General features: G+C 43.2%; 2 protein-coding genes across 6 annotated transcripts; both read right to left on the bottom strand.

The window, feature by feature from the left end:
• Positions 1–3,859: 3,859 nt before the first annotated feature.
• On the bottom strand, positions 3,860–10,513 carry plk3 (polo-like kinase 3 (Drosophila)). 5 transcript variants are annotated; one of them, XM_048990003.1, is made up of 16 exons: positions 10,154–10,513; positions 9,591–9,698; positions 9,139–9,255; positions 8,932–9,061; positions 8,666–8,753; positions 8,481–8,576; positions 7,235–7,433; positions 7,005–7,131; positions 6,810–6,919; positions 6,466–6,702; positions 5,964–6,393; positions 5,716–5,799; positions 5,446–5,605; positions 5,228–5,357; positions 5,011–5,118; positions 3,860–4,924 (listed from the first exon to the last, which is right to left on the bottom strand). In XM_048990003.1, the coding sequence occupies exons 1-16, from the start codon at positions 10,298–10,300 to the stop codon at positions 4,724–4,726; spliced, it is 2,472 nt and encodes an 823-aa protein (XP_048845960.1). In that variant the 5' UTR covers positions 10,301–10,513; the 3' UTR covers positions 3,860–4,723. The 5 variants fall into 5 exon arrangements, with proteins under 5 accessions (XP_048845960.1, XP_048845963.1, XP_048845962.1 ...); XM_048990006.1 differs by having other exon boundaries at positions 6,538–6,702; XM_048990005.1 differs by having other exon boundaries at positions 5,964–6,321; positions 10,154–10,512.
• Positions 10,514–13,827: 3,314 nt separating this feature from the next.
• LOC125716879 (calcyclin binding protein) lies at positions 13,828–19,122 on the bottom strand. Its single transcript, XM_048989688.1, has 6 exons — positions 18,984–19,122; positions 18,501–18,714; positions 16,260–16,356; positions 15,128–15,227; positions 14,923–15,017; positions 13,828–14,247 (listed from the first exon to the last, which is right to left on the bottom strand). Exons 1-6 carry the CDS (start codon positions 18,999–19,001, stop codon positions 14,088–14,090), a joined length of 684 nt encoding a protein of 227 aa, XP_048845645.1. The 5' UTR covers positions 19,002–19,122; the 3' UTR covers positions 13,828–14,087.
• Between the last annotated feature and the right edge of the window lie 2,177 nt (positions 19,123–21,299).

The raw sequence follows: 21,299 nt of genomic DNA, 5'->3' as shown, positions 1-21,299 counted from the left end.
AAAACTCAAAACTCTGGTACCTGATGCTTTTGAGTTTGAATGCAATAGCTAAATGCTATCCATCCATCCATCCATCCATCCATTTTCCAAACCGCTTATCCTACTGGGTCATGGGGGGTCTGGAGCCTATCCTGGAAGCTATGGGCATGAGGCAGGGAACAACCCAGGATGTGGGGCCAGCCCATCGCAGGGCACACTCACACACCAGTCACTCACACACGCACACCTATGGGCAATTTAGCAACTCCAATTAGCCTCAGCATGTTTTTGGACTGTGGGGGGAAACCGGAGTCATGAGGAGAACATGCAAACTCCACACACGTGACCCATGCGGAGACTCGAACCTGGAACCCAGAGGTGTGAGGCAACAGTGCTAATCACTGCATAGTTAAATGCTATTGCTTGTTAAATAATGAAGAGCTGAATGCGTCATGTGAGCTGTAGTGGAAACCAAGGCCTCCTTTCATGGTATCTCACTGCTTTCCTGAATCCCTTAATGGCACAGTCAGGGTGGTCCTCAGTGCGTGGAAGGTCAGAATAGTGATGAAAACATTCCTTAACTAACTTTAGGATATTTAAAATGATTTTGTGTAATAATATTGAGTATTTATGGAGGTATAACTGGATGTGCAGTTTGTGTTAAAAAAATCCATATGGTCTTTAAATGATACAGACCGTCTGTCCCGGACTTGAATCAAGGCGCAGCTGGGAAAAGGCACCGATCCACTTTGTGGCTCTAAGACAAAGTGTTTATTAAACAAAACAGAAACAATGAAAGCAAAAGGACCACAAGGGGTCAAAAACAGAGAAAAACTACAGAAGAAATAGACTCAAATAACACAACCAGGGAAATAGAACCATGCAGGACTACACTACAAGATACCAAAAGGAAATAAATTCAGGGGAAAAGGCAACACAGGCAGGAATGTGAGCACAGGCAGGAATGTGAGCACAGGCAGGAATGTGAGCACAGGCAGGGCAACACAGACAGGAATGTGAGCACAGGCACATAACACAATGACTGCCTAAGAAACTGACTGAGAGAAAGAACTTAAATACACACAGGGAATGAGGGCAAAGAAAGGGCAGGTATAACTCATAATCAAATCAAAAGAAATACAAGTTTTCAGGAAACAGGTGGGATGGATTACAGGTGACTAGCAAAAACGCTGCTCTAGAAACTATGAAACATAGAGGACTGACTACACTAGGAAAGACTATGAACAAATATAAGCAAAACCAAAATCAGCACACAAGCAGGGTAACCCTACGGCAGAAAAACTAAGATAGAAAATTTAACAAAACACTGGGGAACAGAAAACCCACCCCAATCCCATGACAGGTGGATTACAGATGGCTGGTGCACACACACACAGCCATGGCTGAATACTGGTCATATCTTTATATAGCCATGGATAGCTGTATATAGCCATAGATATCTTTATATAGGCATGGATAGCTGTATATAGCCATAAATATCTTTATATAGCCATGGATAGCTGTATATAGCCATAGATATCTTTATATAGCTGCAGATAGTCATGGAAATAAAAAGTAACACTACATCACACAACTGCACAGACTCTGACAAAAGTATTCATGCGCATTTCCAGACCATGACCTGAAGAAGTTTTGGAGTCACCTTCAGATCTAGAGAGATAGCCAGAATTGCTGCTGTTTATTGCAGACTGTGCTTCCATGTCAGTAAGGATGATGGGAATTCACGTCATGACACAGATCGTGACATTTACCTCTCAGAGGAACATCTGAGAAAAGCACGTAACATGTGTTTCCTGCTGCAAGGCCGGCTGCTCAGTTAAGCATGCTAAGAAAAAAGCTATCAAACAACAGAAAGAATTACTTTCATCAAAGTTTGCACTTAAAACCACACACTGATTTTCACTTTAAATCAGTTTTATTTAATGATTCTTTCTCTGGGGTACTGATTTGACTTAGGGCTTTGTAATACAGTAACCATCGCATAACATCATACCTCTATTATTTAGAACTATGACCAAAACTGAGATGGGCTTGGATCATATTCCTATAGTGCTAAATAATGACACAACCTACTTACGCGAACATGTACAACAATGTACCATTTACATTTACAGTATTTGGCAGACGCCCTTAGCCAGAGCGACTTACATAAGAGCTTTGAGACTCTGCGATGAATTTCCGATGCTAGCTCAATAAGGACCCAGGCTATGAATACCATCTGTCTGAAAACTCCGTTGTTTCTTTTTTTTTAAGCACACACACCAGAAAAAGAGCCGAGTCAGAATACAGAAGTACTACGTCAGGTATTTCGAACGTATTGCAATAAAGTCTGCAATAAAGGCATCTCATCCATCCATCCATCTCTTTTTCCCTTTTTCTGAAACCGCTTCTCCTATCCAGGTTTGCGGAGAGTTCCGGATCCTATCCCAGACGCTAAGGGTGCAGGGCAGGGAAGACACCAGGATGAAGTGCCAACCCATAAAGGCATCTCATTCTCAGGAATAATCACAATATTTATCACATTTACATGATGTTAAATTAAAAAGTTTTACACATAAAATGAACACTAGTATTAAGTTATAAGTTTAAACTATTGGTTTATGCTCAGTTAGGGAAGGCGATCTTCAGTCAGGTAAGCAGTGTTTTCTATAAGGTATGCAGGACACAGACAGACATCAAGGGACTTGCTGAAGGGTGCAAATCTAGCAAGTTTACATGTAGCCATGCAGCTCCCATACTTTACATTCTAATGCACACTGCCTAGTTTAACATGTAAGCTAAAATATATCATACACATGCTAAAGTACATACATTTGCTGGGCTTCCATACTGAACATTTAATATCAGCCTGCCATAAAATCCTCAGACATCGAATTGTAACTCCAACAATTGAACATTTGAATTTTCCCTTTAAAAAACAGTGTCACCTGCAACTGATTAGGCCATTAGAAAATGTAATTAGTAGCAGTAGTAGGTGGACTGATATAGAGGACTGATATAATTGGTGCAGATGCCAAGATAAATGGCAGACAGTATAAAAAATATATCTGCACAGTAGTCTTAGTCAAGTAGTTCATATGTATGAATGATTAGTTCTGGACTGAAGAGACTGCCGCCTTTAACGTCATAGATAAATAGTTCACTCTTCCCTTAAACCTCATTTACAAGGAAAGCTCCTCCAGGTTCCTTCTGCCAGGGCCTAGATCGGCATGTGGCCCCAGCTGCACTCCCTCCCCAGCTGGCCGTACATGGATGGCTGCCATTTCCCACGGAAGTCCCCTCTCAGTACCTTTGCAGAACATCAAGGCCTCGGTGCCACAACACTTGCTTCTCTGTATGCCAGTATGGGAATTCAAATGGACTGGAATTCAAATAAGCAGAGGAAGACATTTCAAATCTAGAAAGTAAAAATCCAGACCAGGATTTCGTTTCAACCAACCAGTTGAGTTTTAAGAGTCACAGTCACAGCGGACTCAACTGGTTGGTTAAAAGAAAATCTTGATTTCTGGACCTTGGTGAATAACCAATTGGATGCCCACCGTCCTTCAAAAATAGTTTCTTGACTCAAGTTTTAATATCTAAATCAAAAATTCATAAAAATTATCGCCACGCTTCCTGGAATTGGCTGCAGTTTGTCTGGAACTGTACAGGACGATGCATTAAATCTAGTTTGTTCATATGATTAGAAAGATATCCCTGCTATGAGAGATGACACCTTTGACAGAGTGTGTTAAATGGAAAGCAGTAGCCAAAGACTTTGATTTCTGTACAACAAGGAGGGGTGTAAAAGTCACAGAGATGTGGGTTTGTCTGCTTGTGTTGATCTTGATCAGTTTATTGATTTTTTTTAAAGGATCAATCAGACTTTCAAAAAACTTTATTTTAATGCAACACATAAGTGATCACACCAAACATGTTACCATACGAAATGCACACACAAACACGTAAATAAATAAATACATTCACCATTTAGTAAAGAGAACGGCTTTAAATGTCTCTGAATTTGAAGACAATTTGATAGTGTAACACTCAGTCACAGTTTACAAGGACTACTGTGGGGCAGGAAAAGCATTTTGCAATTTTTGAAATGACACATTTCTAGTGGTGAAGTGGTCATGCCTGTTACAAGGCAGCGTAAACACCACACTGTTGGTGTTACATGGAAATACTTCAATTTCCTATTCAGATTATTATTGCACAGTCCTGACAAGGTTTCTCTCCAGAAGGCACGTTACCCTTTGCCATGTTCATTCCTCATTGCATGAAGGCTGAATTACATTAACAGACCACACACACACACACACAACTGGCACTCAAGATATATATATATATAGAAAAACGGCATATATAGTTAAAAAATATGTTGATATAACTTGTGATAAAAGGTTTGTCACAGACAATCAGTGCAAATTGTGTCATGTGAAGACCCTTTGTAGTTAGTGAACTTGAATACTTGTAACATTTCAACTTCATTAAATATTTAAATTAAAAAAAAAACTGGTTGTTCTGCACCAAGCCAGTCACTGGGGAGGCACACAGGTGTCACTGTGAGCAATCCTGCGTTGAAGGATGTCAGTGTGGGCGACAGACGCTCCCTGTGCTATTGCAAGAATACGTTTTCCACAGTCCAATGAGGCCAGACACTAGCCAATCACAAGACCCAACACTGAGCCTGATACGCTCCACAATGGAAGCAGAAAGTAATACAAGGTTACTTAGAGGTTCAGTGCAAGGAGATGATGTGGTGCTTTAGCAGCTGGACGACATAGCTCAGTCGGCGACGCAGGTCAGGACAGCAGCCGAGCTCAGAGAGTGCACTCAGGCTGAATGTATACGGCACACGCTCCTGGCTGATGTAGGTCAACATGTAGGAATCAGAACTCTTACACAAAATGATCTTGGTGTGGTCAGTGTAGAAATTCACCTAGAGAAGGGAATATTTACAGACTTACTTCCTAAGACACCCAAGCCATTTATTACTCAAAATACATGCAAGTGTAAGAGTCTCACCTGCACGGTGCCGTTATTGAAGAGCATGACAAGCGCATGGTCAGTCTTGACCCACTGCAGCAGCAAGGGTGACGAAAGAGTGTGGTCTATTCGAGGAAGATCGCCACCCTGTAAAATCAGATTCCACATTCTGAGTTGGGAAAGAAGGATGTAAAGGAAAGACCAACATCAACCAACTGACCAGTAAACCGTTCTGACCAAAAATGAAGCCACTTACCTCCACGAGGTTCTGCTCCATGTATCTGGCCATGTACCCTACAACCTGCATCTGAGCCTGCAGCTGAGCCGGGACAGCACATGCCTGGAAAATGAAGTTCTTGTTGCTGGTCAAGTAGTAGCACACAGTCCTGCAGAAGAGAAAAGAAGTAAAAATGCTCACTGTCTTGACAGAGGTACTGCTGTATTGCAAAGGCTTTTTACAGTGGTTAGTCTTACTTGCGCTGGTCACACAAACTGAGGTGAGTCCCATCATTGAACAAAACACCAATGTCCTGGTTGGAGAGCTGGTAGCCAAAGCCATACTTGTTGGAATAATCAACCCACTTCGTGACCCAGACAAATTGGGACCCGATTAAGCAGGGTGGATTTACAGACGCTAAAAGAAAGGCAATTCCTTACATCAAGGAAGGCAACAAAGTTCAGAGAATCCATTACAACTTTAGAACATGTTAGAGAAGCATTAAAAACTCTAGTCTGTAATGTTACCTGTGGGCATCGAGGACAAACAGTCACGCAGAACTTTAATGACCAACTGTGCCACGGTGGCAGGTGTAAGGCCATCTTCAGAGGCTACAAGAGAGGCAACACAGGATAACAGTATCGCTCACCGGGCAACAGGCATTACGTTACATTCTGAGAATCGAATGGCAAGATCAACACATCAACCAAGAGGCCAGTAAACCAAAGATAAGCCACAATATATTAATACTATGAATCCAAGCTAAGCTAAGTACCTTTTGGCATGGTGCCTCTGAAGGGACTGGACTTCTGGGGCTCATCCTCTGTCTGGGTGGTCAGCGGACTCTTGGCAACCCCATTCACACAGGATACACCTGACTTTCTTGACCTATGCTTCACCTTGATGCTCAAAACACTGTTCATGACTTCATGAATACAGGACAAACTTGACTTCCTTGACCCATTCTGTGTCTGGGTGGTCAATGGACTGTTTGTGACCTGATGAACACTGAACTTCCTCGACTCCTCCTCTGCCTGGATGGTCTGAGGGCTGTGTGCGACCTGATGATCACTGGCCGAGCTGGATTTCCTCGCCTCCTCCTCTGCCTGGATGGTCTGAGGGCTGTGTGCGACCTGATGATCACTGGCCGAGCTGGATTTCCTCGCCTCCTCCTCTGCCTGGATGGTCTGAGGGCTGTGTGCGACCTGATGATCACTGGCCGAGTTACATTTCCTTGACGACTCCTCTGCCTGGATGGTCTGAGGGCTGTGTGCGACCTGATGATCACTGGCCGAGTTACATTTCCTTGACGACTCCTCTGCTTGCACGGTCTGTGGGCTTTGTGCGACCTGATGATCACTGGCCGAATTGGATTTCCCCAACTCCTCCTCTGCCTGGATTTTCAGAAGGCTGTTTGTGGCCTGTTGAATACTGGATGAAGTGGACTTCATTGACTCCTGTACCTGGATAGTCAATGCTCTTTTGATAACCTTATGAAGACTGTGCGATCTGGTCTGTGGTGGGGGGGGGGGGGAGGTCAAAAAAACCGGTTCTGTTAAATTAAAAACCATGGGTATCATGGGAGTGTCACCTGAATACAATTTGGATAACAGGTACATACCTTATTTTTCTTCACTGTTTTATAGCTCATCTGCCGGCCGATGGAGCTTTTGACAAAGCACGTTACATGTTTGGAGATATCATCCCGCTCCTCGCAAGATGACTTATCAGCTGCAAGACAGGAGGTGATGCCCAGGGACTTGAACCAAATGAACAAAGATGCTAGATTTGGAGGGTCTGCGCTGAACAAGCTTACCTTTTAACCGCTTCTTCTGAAACAGACTCTTGGCCACCTTGGTGAAGAATGTCTTCACTGGACTTGGAGCTTTGAGCTTTGGCAGGGTCACACAGCTACTAGGGGGAAGTGTGTTGGGGGTGAAGCCCTAGGGAGGGGGTGTAACTCACTTCAGTTAAACAAAATACTATGCAGGCAGTGTAAATGTCACAAGCAAATATTCTGCACTGAAACCTTTTACATGTTCTTACCTTAGTAAAGAACTCATGACGCAGGATCTGGTCTAGAGTGAGGCGATCACACGGATTTTTCTGCAAAATCCCAGAAATCAGCTTCTGAGCCGCTGAAGAAAGGGTCGTAGGGAGTGTGTACTTTACATCCTTGATACACTTATAGGTCTCCTGCAAATCCTGGGTCTCAAAGGGTGGATTACCAACCAGCAATGTGTACCTGTGCGAGAAAAGCAACATTTGTTTTTCATCTACATGTGAAGTAAAACACAAGATGGAATGGTGCCCATACATGCCTGTGGCAGAGAGAAGCAAGAGTATGATATAAGCATGAAATCATGGAACAGAATGAAAGAAGGGAAAGGACGCCCGCTTCCCATCGAGGGAAAGGACGCCCGCTTCCCATCGAGGGAAAGGACGCCCGATTCCCATCGAGGGAAAGGACGCCCGATTCCCATCGAGGGAAAGGACGCCCGATACCCATCCAGGGAAAGGACGCCCGCTTCCCATCCAGGGAAAGGACGCCCGCTTCCCATCCAGGGAAAGGACGCCCGCTTCCCATCGAGGGAAAGGACGCCCGCTTCCCATCGAGGGAAAGGACGCCCGCTTCCCATCGAGGGAAAGGACGCCCGATTCCCATCCAGGGAAAGGACGCCCGCTTCCCATCCAGGGAAAGGACGCCCGCTTCCCATCCAGGGAAAGGACGCCCGCTTCCCATCCAGGGAAAGGACGCCCGCTTCCCATCCAGGGAAAGGACGCCCGATTCCCATCCAGGGAAAGGACGCCCGATTCCCATCCAGGGAAAGGACGCCCGCTTCCCATCCAGGGAAAGGACGCCCGCTTCCCATCCAGGGAAAGGACGCCCGCTTCCCATCCAGGGAAAGGACGCCCGCTTCCCATCCAGGGAAAGGACGCCCGCTTCCCATCCAGGGAAAGGACGCCCGCTTCCCATCCAGGGAAAGGACGCCCGCTTCCCATCCAGGGAAAGGACGCCCGATTCCCATCCAGGGAAAGGACGCCCGATTCCCATCCAGGGAAAGGACGCCCGATTCCCATCCAGGGAAAGGACGCCCGATTCCCATCCAGGGAAAGGACGCCCGATTCCCATCCAGGGAAAGGACGCCCGATTCCCATCCAGGGAAAGGACGCCCGATTCCCATCGAGCGTCCCGTAATATTTATCAGTCCCATTTAAAATGGAATTTTTCTGAAAGCTTTCGGTTTTCATTTTAATCGTTAAGCATGGCAATGGTAGGAAAAATACATACATGACACAGCCCAGTGCCCAGACGTCTGATTCGGGTCCATGGCCTTGCCTGTTCAGCACTTCCGGGGCAATATAGTTTGGGGTTCCACAAATTGTTCTACAACACACACAAAAGGAGATGTAAACAGACACACACCTGCTTTATCTTCATGTAGAAGCCATTTGAAAGCCTCAAAAAGCACCTACTTTTTCCGATGTCCTGCTGGCTCCAGCTTGGCCGCCAATCCAAAGTCACCCACCCTCAGCTCCATGTTCTCATTCACAAATAAATTGCCTGAAAAACCAATGGCTTTGCATGAAGTCTACACTCAACCCACACTTAATAACTGGAAACATTAACAAACTGCAACGTTATCACTACACAGAAATCCACATGAAACACGAGCACTGGGGATGCCTGGACAAATACCTACATTAATATACAAAGGATTAAACAAAGCATGCAAACAAACCTAACTTGATGTCTCGGTGGAGAATTCCTTTTTTATGGAGGTATTTCAACCCCGATATGATCTGTCGAAGGTAATACCGCACTTCTGGGTCAGTAAGCGTGCGTCGAGTTTTCCAGATGTGTGCCAGCGACTAGAAATGGAGACAACCCGTGTCAGACCCTTAACATGCAGTAAGTGTCTGCAAAGGCTGGAGAAAACTGGACGTACCTTCCTACTGCACAGTTCCATGAAGATGTAAATGTAGTCCTGGTCCTCAAAATTGTGTAAGAACTTCACTATGTGCTTGTGATGCAGGTTTTTGTGAAGATCAATTTCATTCAGAATCTAAGAGAGATTTAACACATTACCTCCCAACGTTAAAGGAAAATGCAGGTAAACGGCCAAGGAGCCAACAGAACTCAGGGGGGGGGGGGTAGGCTTAAATGATAAAGCAACTAGGTAAGCTTAAATGATAAATAAATGTACAAAAAAATATTACACATTGATATGATTACCACAGGTTACATTTTCAAATATAACTTACTAAAAGGTGGAGATTATGTGAAGATTGTATTTCTATTTGATAATTCACTTTCTTTTTTCGGGAAATACCTCCCATACAATTGCACCCTAGATACAATCGCCTATGCCTGAAATGAAGCGCAATTCATATCACACACCTTGTCGCGATGCTGAGCTTTTAAGGCTTTGCCTTGGGGAATCACCTTCACGGCATAGGACTTGTTGGTGGCAAGGTCTGTCATTTCATAACACCTGGCAAACCCACCCTAAAAATCAAAATGTGTTAGGAACTATTGAATAAACTTCTCTCGTCTGTAAGTATTTGGCACAAACTATCAATATATGATTGTTCTAAATTACCAAGGCACTGGTACTACAAATCTATATACCAGTACACATTTCGACGATTCCGGCAAAAATAACGCCTAAACATCAGCTATATGGTTCTCTAGAATTGGGAAAAGCTGCAAAATAAAGCACACAGCTGGCGAAAAGCGCAGTGAAATGTCAGCAGATTAACAGCGTGAACAAGGGGGCGGCTGCCGCACCGGAGAACCTGCATCGAACCATGTGCCCGCAGCCTGTAGGCTTTAACTTCTGGTTACAGGTTCTCTGATCATCACGTCCATGTGGATCCACGTTAACGGAAGCGGACGTGAATCAAATGATCCCCATTCGAGGTGAACGTCCGATCGCCCAGCCCAGACGGGGTGGTGGGTACCTTTCCCAAAAGCTTTCCTCTGCGGTAAGATCTTCCGGTTCTGGCGTCAGTCACCATCTGGCCCGGTTCCGGTCTCATTTGATCCGCTTTGACCCGGTTCGGATTCCGAATCCGCCGATGGCAACAGGGGCATAAAGCTGCATCCATGGTTTAGCGGCACGGGCGCTAAACCATATCGCCGCAAAAGAAAAACAGGAATGGATGGCGAGCAGCGCATCCAGTCCTTACATACCCTCCGGCACACAGGCAGAAATGGCGGTCGAACCGGGGATTCCTGAGACAGCACGGAGCCCCCAGTGACGCCAGAGGGCGGCCGGGCGACCACAGCCAATCATATCTCAACCACTGAGTGCTGAATGAATTGTGTTATCATATCGGAAATTCGTGCCACAAGCGAGGGTGTATGGAAACAATGAAATGGCTTTCACTCCGACTATAAAAAAATCTTTTTACAAGTGTTTTAAAAGCACATGTCATGCAGAGATACGTATTTACTATTTTTTTTAATCAAAAACACAGTTCTACAGCCCAATTCTGTATATATCATATGTTTAGAAGGTTAACTCTCAATAGTGCAATAAGTACAGAGCTTATTTACTGAAATATTTCTCAGTTTCCACAAAGATATATCCCTATGCCTATGTTTCCACAGCATTTGCTTGATACTAAGTAGATAATGTAGGAACGTATGTGTGTTATTAATGCCCATCACGGACGCACTTGGTAAATGTCGTTGTACTTGTGAAATACACTTGCACAGTGACAAATAAAAAGCCTTGATTATCATGTTTACATAACAATGCAGTAAATTTCCGTATTTCCACGAGTGCTATGCGCCCTCTAGTGTTATGTGCCGCGACAATTCGATACTATTTGATAAGAGTGTCGACAGAAATGTTAACTGGCTGTGAAGGGATACATACAGCTCTGTGGAAAAAAATCTTCATTTTTAAAGGTGAAAAAGAAGACACTGGGAACAACCAGAAACCAGCCAGGGAGAGGGTGGAAGTAATGGCAGAAATGACCGTCAACTTACCTGACAGTTTCTCATGAATCAGAGGATGACATCAAGTGACCTTCCAAAGGAATGGGAAACATTAAGTGCAGGTGTGAAGCGCACTGCTAGGACAGTGTGTATCAGGCTCCTAGAAGCAGGACTGGAGTCCCATGAAGCTGGGAAGGAGCCCTTCATTAATGAGAAAGAGGGAAGAGCTGCAATTGGCAAAAAATATAGTCAGGTCCATAAACATTGGGACATCGACACAATTCTAATCTTTTTGGCTCTATACACCACCACAATGGATTTGAAATGAAATGAACAAGATGTGCTTTAACTGCAGACTTTCAGCTTTAATTTGAGGGTATTTACATACAAATCAGGTGAACGGTGTAGGAATTACAGCAGTTTGTATATGTGCCACCCACTTTTTAAGGGACCAAAAGTAATGGGACAATTGGCTGTTCCATGGGCAGGTGTGTGTCATTCCCTCATTATCTAATTTACAAGGAGCAGATAAAAGGTCTAGAGTTCATTTCAAGTGTGCTATTTGCATTTGGAATCTGTTGCTGTCAACTCTCAATATGAGATCCAAAGAGCTGTCCCTATCAGTGAAGCAAGCCATCATTCGGCTGAAAAATAAAAACAAACCCATCAGAGAGAGAGCAAATACATTAGGTGTAGCCAAATCAACTGTTTGGAACATTCTTAAAAAGAAAGACCACACCGGTAAGCTCAGCAACACCAAAAGACTGGGAAGACCACGGAAAACAACTGTGATGGATGGCTGAAGAAATCTTTCCCTGGTGAAGAAAAACCCCTTCAAAACAGTTGGTCAGATCAAAAACACTCTGCAGGAGGTAGGTAAGGCCAACAATCAAGAGAAAACTTCACCAGAGTGCATACAGAGGGTTCAACACAAGATGTAAACCATTGGTGAGCCTCAAAAACAGGAAGGCCAGAATAGAGTTTGCCAAACAACATCTAAAAAAGCCTTTACAGTTCTGGAACAACATCCTATGGACAGATGAGACAAAGATCAACTTGTACCAGAGTGATGGGAAGAGAAGAGTATGGAGAAGGAAAGGAACTGCTCATGATCCATAACATACCACATCATCAGTGAAGCATGGTGGTGGTAGTGTCATGGCGTGGGCATGTATGGCTGCCACTGGAACTGGTTCCCTTGTATTTATTGATGATGTGCCTGCTGACAAAAGCAGCAGGATGAATTCTGAAGTGTTTCGGGCAATATTATCTGCTCATATTCAGCCAAATGCTTCAGAACTCATTGGACGGTGCTTCATAGTGCAGATGGACAATGACATGAAGCATACTGCGAAAGCAACCAAAGAGTTTTTTAAGGCAAAGAAGTGGAATGTTATGCAATGGCCAAGTCAATCACCTGACCTGAATCCGATTGAGTGTGCATTTCACTTGCTAAAGACAAAACTGAAGGGGAAATGCCCCAAGAAGAAGCAGGAACTGAAGACAGCTGCAGTAGAGGCCTGGCAGAGCATCACTAGGGATGTAACCCAGCGTTTGATGATGTCTGTGCATTCCAGACTTCAGGCTGTAATTGACTGCAAAGGATTTGCAACCAAGTATTAAAAAGTTTGATTTATGATTGTTAATTTGTCCCATTACTTTTGGTCCCTTAAAAAGTGGGAGACACATATACAAACTGCTGTAATTCGTACACCGTTCACCTGATTTGTATGTAAATACCCTCTATTTTAAGCTGAAAGCCTGCAGATAAAGCACATTTTGTTCATTTCATTTCAAATCCATTGTGGTGGTGTATAGAGCCAAAAAGATGAGAATTGTGTTGATGTTCCAATATTTATGTACTGACTGTATATTACTCACGGACAATTACCCATAAATTGAGAAATGAGCGAAATATGAAATTGTGCTTTGGTCTCTTAATTTTTTCTACGGCTGTATATTATATGTGTGTGTAATACTGATAATGGTTGCATTCATTTCTATGGGAAAAACCCTAATCCCAGCAATGAGAACCTTAAGCCACACCCAGCCCTAACCTTAGCAGTAAGTAACCAAATTACAAGACTTTTGGTATTTTTAGTGTTTTGATTGTAGTCACACATTTTTATACAACCAAGTTTCCCCTTCTGACTGAAAAGGCGGTCACATTAAAATGACAGGTTCTTATCACGCGTGCCGACACACACACACACACACACACACACACACACACACACACACACACACACACACACACACACCCAGGTGTGTGGACTTTTCAGCCAATCAGTCCTCTAATTAGTAGTTGTGTGTACATTTATATGCATTTGAATTTTAGCTGTGATTAATCTAGATTAATCACAGAAAACTGTGTGATTAATTTGTGTTTGTGGCTGTGTGTGTGTGTCTGTACATGTGTTTATTTGACATTGATGACGTATTTAAGAATGTATGCAAGGAAAGTTATTAATTTATTAATTAGTTATTAATGATTTGAACTGGTAAAACAAACATTATTAGTCCCAAACAACCACATTGTGCCAGCTCACCATTAAGAGCATAAACACTGCTTCTACAATGAACTCCTACCATAAATGAGAATCAGCTCTCACCAGCACATTTTCAGTTTTCATAAATCCCTCCCCATGTTTTCATGCATGCACACACACAGGGTGGCATTACTACAGTGTTTTCCATACGAGGTTTATTTGTTCCAAACATTCCAATCATGTTTTTTCCAATTAACATACTGAGTACAAAATCAAACGTATTAACATAATTGTCTAACTACATTTCAGTAACTACAGTTATGTCACTTCACACATACTGTCATTTTTGAAGTACACAGACGGAGCAGTTTTCCCAGTAAAGCACCAGACCCATGGCAGGTCAGCCGCATTACTTCCCCACGTAACAGTAGAAGGGCGAGACACCGCACCCTTTGGTGGCTCAGAAGTCCATGGCCTCCCCTTTCAGCTTCTTCTCCTGGGACTCAGTCCAGGCCTTGTTGATGGTACGTTTCATCTCATCATCGCCCTCCGAATAGATCTTCTTCAGCATGTTCATGAGGCCCTCGCCAGGATCTGCATTCTCATCATAGCTGGGCTTCCTGTCAAAATCAGCAACGCCCTTCAGCAATAGAATAAAACATCTTGCACCTGCATAAAAAGACATTTGGACCTTTTACTCCATTAAAATGTAATAATAGGTCGGTCCCACCTCAGGCGTTAAGCTACACCTATTGCAAGAAAAACCTCATCAGTTTGGCTTCCTGACCAAATGATTTGTTATAATGCGGATCATGGATGGGTGGCAGTGTGCTTCAGCAAGCAGCAGTGCAGCCTCACATCTCAAGGGTTACGGGCATGATTCTTGCCCCTAGATGTACACAGAGCTTGCATGTTCTCCTCCTGTTTCTCTAGATTTCATTCTGCAGTCCAAAAATATAGTTACAGTAGGTGAGTTTTTCTCATTTATTTTTCCATGTCTGAAAATCTGCCCTACAATGAACTGGCATCCCATGCCTAACTTGGGGCCAATGCAGCCTGGGAGAGTCTTCAATCCCCCCTGGTCCTGAGCAGAATAAGTAGTTAGAAGATGGACAGACATTATCAATGGATGCACCCCTGCTTTGTGTGTGGAGAACCGGTGACATTTGAAATGCCTATAGTGTGCGATTAAGCAAATGACAGTAACAGCTACAGAGGCCACAGCTTCTGTTTGGCAAGCTTGCAGGAGCACCGAGTAATGAACCATAGACCAATGCCAGGCTTGGTTCACTCACTCTTTATCTTTGGTCTGCTTTTCCACCTGGGTCAAACACTCCCACCTCTTCTGCATCTTCTTTTTGCACATAACCAACACCATGTCCGTTTTTATCTGCAAGACATAAACCAGATATAAACCAGGCACGAGGGGGTAGTCTGCCCTGCCATGCAGTTATATGAAACCAAACCATTTCTGTACGATTCCATGAGCCCAGTGCTGACCTTCCTGCAGCTTTCCGTAACATTTATAGTACAAAGAAGATTGTTAATGGTCATTTGATGGTTCTTCCCATCAAGGTCCTTAACAAGCAGCTCAAAGGATCTGCAAGACAAAATCAATTTAATTATATAACCACGTGGACTTTCTTACTCACTATGCAATAACAATGTTCAAGGATAAAAAAGCAACTGTTACACTGATAACTGATAATTTTATTGATGCTTGTTTGTAAATTCTTTGTCTATTCTGCCTTGCCAAGCCATTCTTTCCCTATACCAGAGAGATACCATCAGACAATCAAGTCCCTCAATGTGTGTGTGCAAGTCACTGTACCATCAGACGATCAAGTCCCTCAATGTGTGTGTGCAAGTCACTGTACCATCAGACGATCAAGTCCCTCAATGTGTGTGTGCAAGTCACTGTACCATCAGACGATCAAGTCCCTCAATGTGTGTGTGCAAGTCACTGTACCATCAGACGATCAAGTCCCTCAATGTGTGTGTGCAAGTCACTGTACCATCAGACGATCAAGTCCCTCAATGTGTGTGTGCAAGTCACTGTACCATCAGACGATCAAGTCCCTCAATGTGTGTGTGCAAGTCACTGTACCATCAGATGATCAAGTCCCTCAATGTGTGTGTGCAAGTCACTGTACCATCAGACGATCAAGTCCCTCAATGTGTGTGTGCAAGTCACTGTACCATCAGACGATCAAGTCCCTCAATGTGTGTGTGCAAGTCACTGTACCATCAGACGATCAAGTCCCTCAATGTGTGTGTGCAAGTCACTGTACCATCAGACGATCAAGTCCCTCAATGTGTGTGTGCAAGTCACTGTACCATCAGATGATCAAGTCCCTCAATGTGTGTGTGCAAGTCACTGTACCATCAGACGATCAAGTCCCTCAATGTGTGTGTGCAAGTCACTGTACCATCAGACGATCAAGTCCCTCAATGTGTGTGTGCAAGTCACTGTACCATCAGATGATCAAGTCCCTCAATGTGTGTGTATGCAGGAGGGAGAGGGCATCTTCATAAACTTTTGAAGAAACATCTTGCATGAAGAAACATAATTCATAACTTAAAACAAAGACCATAAAATGCTAATGTAACCTGCAGTGATCTCTGACATTACCTTTCAGTAAAACTAGTTTCCACATTTTCAGGTGCTAATTTATGGACTCCTTTTAGGGTTATGTAGATTTTTACAAAATTATCCGACTGGTCCCATCCTGCACAGCAAAAAGTAAATACAAAATGATTATCAAATCTAAAAGCTGCAAACATTCTTCTGGCTTATTTCTAGAAACAAATGAATTTCCATAATATTTCACACACAGTCTAGACAATACCATCAAGAACTTTCCCTAATGACTTTCAGCACCTTGCAATTTACTCCAGAACTGGGAAACAATACAACTGAGTATATCCACATTTTGTAGAAAACATTACTTTCTAGTCTAAAGTCTAAATTAGTAGGGTAGAAGGGGACATAAAACACTACCAATTTTAATATTGCACTTTATTTTAATAAAAATGGCAAATGCTGTAAGCATTATGCAGGCACGTTTTTGCGTCAGTATCTTGGGGGCTCATTTATTAAAATAATGTACATTGTTATGAAAAATGAAATGAAAACGATTTTTTAAAAGAAAAATAAAAGTCAGATTTATGAAATCCTGCATAAACCGTGATGCGCATAGTACAGGTTATAAATCCCACATATCGAAGAAACATTAGCGCACGTGCGCGCTTACGGGACACCCCATTCCCACCCACTAATTACCCTACATTGGCAACGCAAATTAGCCACGTGCACATGAACGGGCACGTCCTACACCTGCAATACTATGTCAGAGGGAATGGCCAAAACAATAACAAAAAAAGGAATTTCTAGGAATTTTGGAGGGAAGACTTTATAATGTCCAAAGTAGAGGAATGCCAAATGATTTTATCTGGTAGCACCTACGCCGATATGTCAGACCAAAATAAACGTGGCTGCCGCTGTTAACGCAGTCAGCTCAACAAGCCGAACAAAGACAGATATGATAAAAACAAACAAAATAAACAAAGGCTGCATTTAAAATCCGTTGAATCAGTGTGGTTAATAGCTACCGGATCTCCTGTGAATAGTACATGGAAATAGCAGTCAAGGAAAAATGTTGATATAGGAATGAAACTGCTTTCTGTGTAGTCAGTAGAAAATGACATCACTAAAGACGGACATTGCCGCAGATTGCATTGTAATTGCCCTGTATATTTGCACTAGGGAACCTTCGTGTTTGGGCTGCCGCAATTAGCCGACGTGCTCGATGACGTGGATGCTAAAAATGCGTCGACATCAATGTTTTAAAACATTTTTTTTATTTTAAACGCTTCAATGAATTATAACAAGTGTTTTAGTTTAATGCGACTACGTAATTATGAGAGTAGTTCCAATTATCACAAAACAAGAGGGTTGTTTCCACTGTGCAGACTGCGATGACATAATAGCGGCACTGTTTCGCATGATCGAATGACGAGGAAAATCACAGGCGCTATTGCGGATCCCAAGTCTGCTCATGTTTATTAAATCAGCGTTAGAACGTTGAGCTTTTTAATATCTTTTGTCCTTATAGCTGCTTAACACACACTACCTTCCTGTTGGCTTAGCGTCTCCATTGAATACGTGTCTGTGAAAATGGTTTGGCTAAAATCTGGACGTATTCTGTGTTGATTAATGATGCCAATGTGTGCGTTGGCGCACGTTGGACTGGGACCAGTGTCGTTCCGTGAACTGAAACCGAAATGAAAACGGACACTCAACAACAAAAAAATTCGTGAACGGAGTTAAAAAAAGAAAAACATATTCACCAAAAAGACCTCGTCGAACTTTAATCTGCAAAAAGTACCGCTCCACAGGCAACATCTTTTTACCTTGTTTAACCACAGTATCTCCTCTTTTAAAAGATGCTGTGGCTGCTGATCTGTCCCTTCCTTCATCGCGACTTCGGACAGACGAATATATAGATAGATAGAAACAGACATAATTAATCCCGAAGTTTCTATCTGAAAGTCGCTACGTAGCTAGGACAGCTCTACCATTCGTGAATGTCCCAAGTTCTTCAGGGTATGTAGTATTTATATTGTTCCTTTATAGATCCCCAAATCTTCGTACACATGTTCGCACATAATGTTTCATTCGTAGGAAGCCTCTTTAAATGAGCACCCCAAGATCCCTATGTAATGTCCTACGTACATAAATGGCTAAGTTGAAGGTTACTATAGCAGCACTGAATACACCATATTTACTGACTTTGCGGGGTTGGGTTCATGTCACCCCAGAAAAATAGATAGGTAGGTGGCCAGTTACTGTACAATTAATATTAAAAAATACCGTAGTTATTGATCTTGACGGTATAGGCCTTATTGGAGGCTCCGCTCATCGCCGCCGCCGGCGCAGGCACTCGCTTCTCTGCCTCCCGCCGTTTGTCAGCAATCTCCTCTCGGATTTTCTTTTGCTCCTGGGCCAGGGCGTCCCGGACACGCTTTCGTTCGCATTTCTCTATGACACATTTTATCTCCCGGAGGTCGCTCTCTAGCTCGGTGATCTAAGAGGAATGACAGTGACTGATATCGATACACAGCTTTTACTCACCTACCTAGACTAAACAATCAGGGACCTGGACCGGACCTTTACCCAGTCCCTCGCTTAACCTAACCTGACGAACAAAGCATTAGCTAATTTTAATACAGAACCATAAACAGATATTTAACCATAATCATTAAATTCAGCGTTTTGCCGAGCCAAATTATGACGCGCTTCCTACAGCAGCCACTTTATGTAATCTGGCGATGTCAGCACATGTTAGATACTTGCCTGTTCGCCAATATCCATCTTGACGGTATGAAACAGACTTGCAGTTACCAAACAAGCCGCCGCCAGCACCGTCAATAAGACGAAGCGAAGCCCGGAAGTGCCGAACGGGCACAAGGTCCAGCAGCATGTTCTAGAAACGAGGAAGACTTCCGGGGGTTTGGTTTCAAAATAAAATCCACTCTGAAAATTGTCTGTGGGAAACTTCTTCATAAAACCCTCTGAAGAGACAACCTCATCTAAGGAGACCGTTAGACTTCTCCTGCTACGTCAGACTACTGCTAATCCACCCATCTAGATCAGAAATACACATTCTGTTATTTGAGTTCTACGAATATTCAGAAAAACATTATTCTAATATTTCATAACAAGTGGATTAAAGGAACAACAATTATTAAAACAATAATTAAAGTTTTGTTAGGAATTATAATTTGTATTTTTTAAAATCTCCAGAATGGACACAGATTGTAATTCCATACTATATCGGATGCATCAGAACTTCACTTTACTCATGAAGTTTGGTTCTTAAATGTACTCTTCGACACATTAGACAGCTAGATTAGGTTATATATACAAAAAAGAGCACCTGAAGAATTGTCCTGTCTGTAGGCTGGAGGTAGGAACAATGTAAATTTAGATCATGTCCCATGTAGCCTGACAGCTGGGTGAATTTAGGAAGAGGCTTCTTAAATGTGTGCTTTTTTTGCATAGAAGTTTTAAAAAGTAGTTTGATAGTTCATAAATGGGCTAACATCACATGGTAGCTCTATAAAAAATGTCAAATATGAAGATGATACTGTCATTGCAGGGGTGGCATGGTGGGGCAGTGGTTAGCATAGTTGCCTCATACCTCTGGGACCCGGGTTTGAGTCTCCGCCTGGGTTACATGTGTGTTTTTTATCCCTGCCAGCTCTTGGAGGATGGGCTCCCCCTTTGAGTCTGGTCCCTCCCAAGGTTTCTTCCTTGGGAGTTTTTCCTTGCCACTGTCACCTTTGGTTTGTTCACTGGGGGCTTTGGGTGCGGATGCTGTAAAGTGCTTTGAACAATGTAATGTCGTGATAATGCACCATACACAAATAAATTTTTTTTTGTGTGGAGTTTGCATGTTCTCCCCATGTCGTCTGTGTACTCCGGTTTCCCCCCACAGTCCAAAAACATGCTCAGGCTAATTGGAGTTGCTAAATTGCCCATAGGTGTGTGTTGGAGAAAGCGTCAGGCTTTCCACTCCAACTCTGCACACAGGACCAAACTACAATACAGTATATGTTGGAGAAAGCGACAGGCTTTCCACTCCAACTCTGTACACACTATTAATTACGAGACAACACACTTAGAGTTTTACTTGCACAAGGGTAACCACACTCTCTGCATGCTAGGCTACAAAGGAATGTGTTACAAAGGGTGGTTCCCCTTGGCACCTTTATTTATAGTCAATGGGGGGCAGGGGTCTTGGAGTGAGAACAAAGAAAGGACTGTGAGAGTAAGAAGAAGTTCTGGTTTTACTCAGGTGGACAACTATTTAAACACGTGCTCAGGATACGTGTAAACTAATATAATCTAAAGTATGAAGGTAAAGGAAAACAAAATAATGTATATACATATTTACACTCATTGCTGATTATACAGAAATGATAACAAATGATTACTAACAGTTTCTTCAACCTAACAGTGTGCATGTGTGAGTGAATGGTGTGTGAGTGTGCCCTGCGATGGGTTGGCCCCCCATCTTGGGTTGTTCCCTGCCTCATGCCCATTGCTTCCGGGATAGGCTCCGGACCCCCCATGACCCAGTAGGATTAGCGGTTTGGAAAATGGATGGATGGATACTGTCATTGCCATCACCTCTAACAACAACGATACACAGATAGTGGTGCACAAAGTAGTCACCTGGGGCACTGACGGTGACCTCCAGCTCAACTAATCCAGAACCTTTGAGAATGCTGTGGATTTCAGGCACTCTCAGAACACCAAAGGCCCCACTCCATATCAAGAGTCAACAAATTACAGTAACAGATTCTTTCACATTTCTGGGCATCTCCATCTGCAGTTCTCTACAATTGTGGATTAATTCAGACTCCAGTGAATTGTCGCCAAGGTCTCAAAGATTTCTGCTGTACTCTGCCATCTGCTGAATAGCCACACATTCAATGCGCCACTAAATGTGGCAAAGGGATCATGCATGATCCCTCACATCCTAATCGGGATCAGTTTCAGCTGCTTCCCTTAGGTAGACGATTCAGATCACTAACCATTAAAATAACCCACTTGAAGAACAGCTTCTCCCCCAGTTTCTGCTGCTTTTTGATCAACAACGATGCA

This window comes from Brienomyrus brachyistius, chromosome 21 (genome assembly GCF_023856365.1).
Source record: "Brienomyrus brachyistius isolate T26 chromosome 21, BBRACH_0.4, whole genome shotgun sequence".
Lineage (NCBI taxonomy): Eukaryota > Metazoa > Chordata > Actinopteri > Osteoglossiformes > Mormyridae > Brienomyrus > Brienomyrus brachyistius.
The sequence above is the reverse complement of the archived record's forward strand: the minus strand, read 5'-3'. Positions and strand labels throughout refer to the sequence as shown.

Coding starts and splice junctions, on each gene's coding strand:
- LOC125716879 (XM_048989688.1), bottom strand. Junction 16,357..18,500: donor CGTCAAGATCAATAACTACG/GTATTTTTTAAT, acceptor TTTGCTGTGCAG/GATGGGACCAGTCGGATAAT. Junction 14,248..14,922: donor AAGCAGACCAAAGATAAAGA/GTGAGTGAACCA, acceptor TGATTTTGACAG/GAAGCCCAGCTATGATGAGA.
- plk3 (XM_048990002.1), bottom strand. CDS start 10,300: ATGGATGCAGCTTTATGCCCCTGTTGCCATCGGCGGATTCGGAATCCG. Junction 9,256..9,590: donor AAGCTCAGCATCGCGACAAG/GTGTGTGATATG, acceptor AATCTCTCTTAG/ATTCTGAATGAAATTGATCT. Junction 4,925..5,010: donor TCAATAACGGCACCGTGCAG/GTGAGACTCTTA, acceptor TCCCTTCTCTAG/GTGAATTTCTACACTGACCA.